This window comes from Colobus angolensis, unplaced genomic scaffold (assembly GCF_000951035.1).
Source record: "Colobus angolensis palliatus isolate OR3802 unplaced genomic scaffold, Cang.pa_1.0 Scaffold184, whole genome shotgun sequence".
Lineage (NCBI taxonomy): Eukaryota > Metazoa > Chordata > Mammalia > Primates > Cercopithecidae > Colobus > Colobus angolensis.
Genome location: NW_012114977.1, coordinates 3,106,216 through 3,111,292, shown reverse-complemented (window position 1 = coordinate 3,111,292; position 5,077 = coordinate 3,106,216). Strand labels below are relative to the sequence as shown.

The 5,077-nt window shown below is 53.2% G+C and overlaps 1 protein-coding gene across 1 annotated transcript in view; it reads left to right on the top strand.

Moving 5' to 3' along the window:
- The first annotated feature begins 2,812 nt into the window (after positions 1-2,812).
- The window catches only part of DOK2 (docking protein 2, 56kDa), a 4,723-nt gene continuing 2,458 nt past the window's right edge, over positions 2,813-5,077 (top strand). The window contains 3 exon segments of the mRNA XM_011939799.1: positions 2,813-3,119; positions 4,157-4,438; positions 4,675-4,762. Of these exon segments, the coding sequence (XP_011795189.1) occupies positions 3,057-3,119; positions 4,157-4,438; positions 4,675-4,762 (433 nt within the window). The 5' untranslated portion in view covers positions 2,813-3,056.

Here is a 5,077-nt window from a genome sequence, read left to right as displayed (position 1 = left end):
GACAGAGTGAGACTCCATCTCAAAAAATGAATAAAAATAGATTTTAAAAATTGTTGAATGTATTAACTTCTTTATGTCTCATTCTAGGGTGCATGTGGGTTTCATATGAAGACAAAGCATTCTAAATATTATGTCACTGTTAGGTAACATGTTATGTTATGTTATGTTATGTTATATTATGTTATAGGCCCTTCCTCTCAGCAGGTTTCTAGAACTGGGTTCTCTCTTAGCACTGAGGAAAGTGATAAACTTAATGGAGAAAGGGTGGGGGCTACAAATGAAGCTCAAGAGATTGGCATTGTCCCCCTTCCACCCCCCACAGTCAGGGACCACTGGGGGTGGAAGGGCCAGGGATGGGATCCTTCAGAATACACGCTCACTGATTTCTTCGCTTGGTCCTTCACCTGTCTCAGGCCCATGTCAGTTCTCTGCCCATCCTATATGTACTTATCCTATTGTGTGCCCAGAGCTACCCCTTAGCTAGCTTCCCTACCTCCACATCATTTGAGGGTTACCTAATCCCCAAGCCTGCCCAAGGAGTCAGACAAAGTCTCCTCTTCTTCCTTTGTTGCCCCAAAGACAAGGTCCCAAGCCCTCTTATGTTAGGATTGGGTTGCTAATCACTGCAGCAGAATAGTTAACAGAAAGTTCTTGGAGCTGTGGTTCCTGACTCCTGCTGAGAGAAACCATTGTGAAGGGCAGGATCCCAGTGGTTTAGAATGAGCCACAGGTGGGGTTTGGAGTACCTCTTCCTTTCCCATAAAAACAAAGAGAAGCCAAGAGGCACCCTAAACTCCTTTACAGTGCTTTTTCTACACATCATTGGTGACTGCGGACCCTAAGGGCCTCTCATTCTCCGTGCTTCTGCTGTGTCTTGGAGCAATGTCTCTGGGTTCCTCCTTACAGGGTTTCCCCATGGCTAGGAAGAAGGTACTGGGGTGAGTGTTTCTACATCAGGGTCGACACAAATCCTGCTAGGGACAGTTGAAGGGGCCTAGAAGGATTGCAAGGGTATTACTCTGCCGCCCTGTGTTCTGCAGACAATGGCTACTGGAGAACTCCTCCAGCTTCCATAAGCAACAGATGACTTGGGAGTGTCTGGGTTGCCTGGGGTTCAGGCCTCCGGTTTTAAACAGCTTTCAAGTAATCTGGTAAACTCGGGTGCCCCCCTGTGGTTCTGAGTGGAACGTGTCCGTTTTACCTTCAGGGAAGGCGAGCAGGGTAGCAGGCGACATCCTCTGTCACCTTGCTACTCAGTGTGGTTTGGCCCACCCGCCACCAGCAGGATCTCAGGGCTCATTCCAGACCTGCTTTATTGGAATCTACTCTGAACAAGATCTACATGTTACAGTTTGGAAGGCACTGCTCTGGCAGCCCCCAGGATGGCCCTAAAGCCCTCCTCTTCTCACTCACTGAGCCAAAGACCATGCAGCTCCCAGGCAGAGTTGACTCTCCCTAAGGACTAAAGAGGAAGATTAGGCCACATCCCATTTCGATACCCCTAACCACTTCCCAAGGTGTGCTTTTCCCAAAGCAGTATCCTTGGTTCTCCCTGGAGCTTTGGATCAACGTCTTCAAACCCAGGCATCAGGGCTGAGGGCAGTCCGCTTGAAGTGACTCAGCCCTGTCCTCACCGAGCTCATGACATTCATTTTTTCAAGCTGATTTGGTCCAGTCCATGGCAAGTACAGCAGAAGGCCTGAGCTGTGCACACCACAGTGCTGCTTGCTCCTTGCCAGGGTAACTGAACCCCTGTTGTAGAGGAAACGGGCCTGTTTATATAAGCACCTGTTACGGGATTAACCCCAAGAGTGCTGGTCTGAGTCTCAAGTTTTTTCCAACACTTCTGCACTGTGCCTCCATACAGATTGCTTCTCTAAACCATCTGGCTTTAAGTTAAACTTCTCTGAGCAGCTTGGATTTCTCCACAGCAATGGATCTTTGTGCATGGATCTAGATTCCATTTAGGGGCCCTGCAAAATGTCGAATTACAGATCAGAAGCCCTGGTCTCTACTTCTTCCTCTGTCCACAACTACCTCTGTGACCTCAGGCAAGTTGCAAATAAATGTGTTCACACCCGCCCTGCCTTTGTCAAGGGACAGTGTGGCTGATGAAAAGTGTGTGCCTAGAAGCTTTGTGAGCTGCAGAGCACTTTCGGTAACTATGAAGCATTTTCAAAATGTATATGAAAGTGATTGCTATTGAAACTTAAGATAATTTGCAGATGAAACCTAAGTATCTTTCTAATGCTCAGGAATGCTTGAAAGAAGGCAAAAATCCAATAGTTGAGATGTACTTGGGGAGTCAGTCCCTTCTCCTGATCTCCATCCAGAGGGGATGATTATGTTTCTAGAATCTTTACAGGGTTGGTGTGAGTGTGTGTTGTTGGCAGGCGGGGAGTGGTCCCATGTAGTTAAACGGTTGCCTCTCTCTCTGTCTCTCTCTCTCTCTCTGTGTGTATGTGAAAGTGGTATCTGGCTAGGCCCACATGAGCTGTCTTACATGTCTCTCCGTGCAAAACCATGTGTACGGTTCTAGCTGTTAAGAGTTGAGAGGGCTGGGTTCTGGTTTGGTGGCCTCAAATAAATTCCTCAGACTTTCCAAGCCTCAGGTAACTTAGTGGTTTGTCCCTTCCAACTTGTGTACAGCTTAAGGTGGGGCCCTTCTGCTACTGATTTCACTGTCTAGTTTGGTTTCTGGGTCTCTTTTCCAGCGGGTCAGCCACTCTTTGCTGGTGCCTCCCTGTGCCAACTTCTGTACCTGAATTATTGCTCACTGAAGAGCTGGCATTTGGCTTTTTGGAAATTGTCTCTAACTCACTGAAAATGCAGGAAGCTTGAGTATAAAACTCACTCAGAAAAAAAAAAAAACACATACTCAGAAGAAACCACAGGGCCTATCGGCCTGTCGTCATCGAGCAGACTAGAATAGTGTAGAAAACCCTAGGCAGAGAGGAAATGAACTTCAGAGAAGGGGAACACACGGCTGAGAAGAGAGAGGCAAGGGCAGGAGAGAAGGAGATTGCTGAAGCCTGGGGCCCCGAGATGGTCAGAGGATGGGAGACGGGGCAGTGAAACAAGGCTTCCTGTATCTTCAGCAGCAACAGACGTTTGGAAAGGTAGGAGTGAGGCTGGGCTGGGGTTGGACAGGAGGCCTGGGGGGCTGCTAGAATTCCTGGGGTGGAGAGGGAGTTTCATACTCAAAACCCTTATAGGTCTGACTGTGCAGCCACCAAGTTAGACCCAGAGCTCAACTTTGGGAGGTCTCTTTTCCTACCAGACTCTGTCTCCTGAACCAGGCTCCAACCAGGTCCCAAACTGTGCTCTTTACTGAGGGCTGTTTGCCCTGGGTGGGGGTAGGGGCTGTGCTGGCTTCATCTCTTGCCTCTTTTGCTCTCTTGCTCTGTGTTGACTTCACGGGACACCTTGAAAGGGAATGGAAGGGGCAGCTGGAGGGATAGTTTAGGATGACAGTAGAGGTTCCTTCCCCACCCCAGTGGGGTTCATGTGGCTGGTATTCAGCTTGGGCTGGGGCCTCTGGGGACCTGGACCCCAGCCTGCTGTCCATCCTCTTTCTCCTTCCCTGGCCTCCTTGAACCAGGAAGTCCTCGTCCCCCAACCAACACTGGGGGGAACACCTGTCTCTCTCTCATGGCCCAACCTATCAAGCAGTGAGGCAGCAAGGTTCAGGAGGGTGGAGAGAAGTTCCTGGAGAACAGGGCTGCCCTCAGGATTTTGTACAGCAGGAAAATAAGTCGTCAGCCCGGGTCACATGCCGCCCTCCTCACTCCCTCCTCTGGGCCTCGGCCACTGCCCCGCTTTCCTCTCCGGGACCGGAGTCCGCTGCGATGGGCCTGTTTGGCCTTCTTGCAGCCTGCTTTGGGCTCATCCCTGTGTTGCTTTCTGCCTGGGCAGTCTCTGCTCCTGATCGTGGCCCTCTTTCTCCGGGCTGGCTGCTGATCTCCGATTTTCTAGTTCCTGCAGTCACTGTCCTCTTTTCTGCCTCCCTGGGTCTCCTGTGATCTTCACCTCTCTCTCCCCATCTCCAAGTGGCTGCCCCAGTCCCCCTTCCATGGTTCCTCTTCTCCCCTTGGCTCACCATTTGCCATCTCTGGGTGGCTCCCTCCCGCCCCCGCTTCCCATGCCTCTGGCACAGAAATGGCGCCGCTTCGGGGCCTCACTGTATGGAGAATCGGACTGCGCCTTGGCCCGGCTGGAGCTGCAGGAGGGCCCGGAGAAGCCACGTCGGGGTGAGACTGCCCGGAAGGTCATCCGCCTCAGTGACTGCCTGCGGGTGGCCGAGGCCGGCGGAGAGGCCAGCAGCCCCCGGGACACCAGTGCCTTCTTCCTGGAGACCAAGGAGCGCCTGTACCTACTGGCGGCCCCCGCTGCGGAGCGCGGCGACTGGGTGCAGGCCATCTGCCTCCTGGCCTTCCCCGTGAGTCGCCCGGGGTGCCGAAAGGGCGACGGGGCGTGCAGGCCAAGGGTGTTAGATGCTTCCTGTGGGCAAGTGTTAGAGGAGTCAAGGTCAGGGTAATGGGGTGCTTCCTCGATGGCGGGGACCCGAACCCAGTGTGCAGACAAAGCCAGCAGGCTGAGGTGGCCTGAAAGAAGGCCTGGGCCAGAGGGCGGCCTGGTCGGGGAAGGTGGTGAGACCTGGGGCCTCCTCCCTAGGGGCAGAGGAAGGAGCTCTCGGGGCCAGAGGGAAAGCAGAGCCGGCCCTGCATGGAGGAAAATGAATTGTACAGCAGTGCAGCCACAGGTGAGGGGGCGGGGACTGCCCTGCTCTCCCCCGGGGGCTCTCCCCAGGGTGAGGTGGAGAGGAGGTGTGGGCTGGCTAGCTGCTGGCCCGGAGTCTTCCTGCCTTGTGGTTACTCCCAGCCTGGGCCAGCCCCCTTATCGGCCTCTCCTTTCCGCTTCTGGGTGCAGCCCAACCTCGGGGATCCTGCCCTGCCTTGAGTCTCTCCCTGGGTTCACCTCATCTTACCTAGGGCCTGCTGGTGGGAGAGGGGAAGGCTGGGGGCCCAGGTGAGGGTGCTGCTTTTTTCTTTTTTTAAGACGGAGTTTTGCTCTTGTC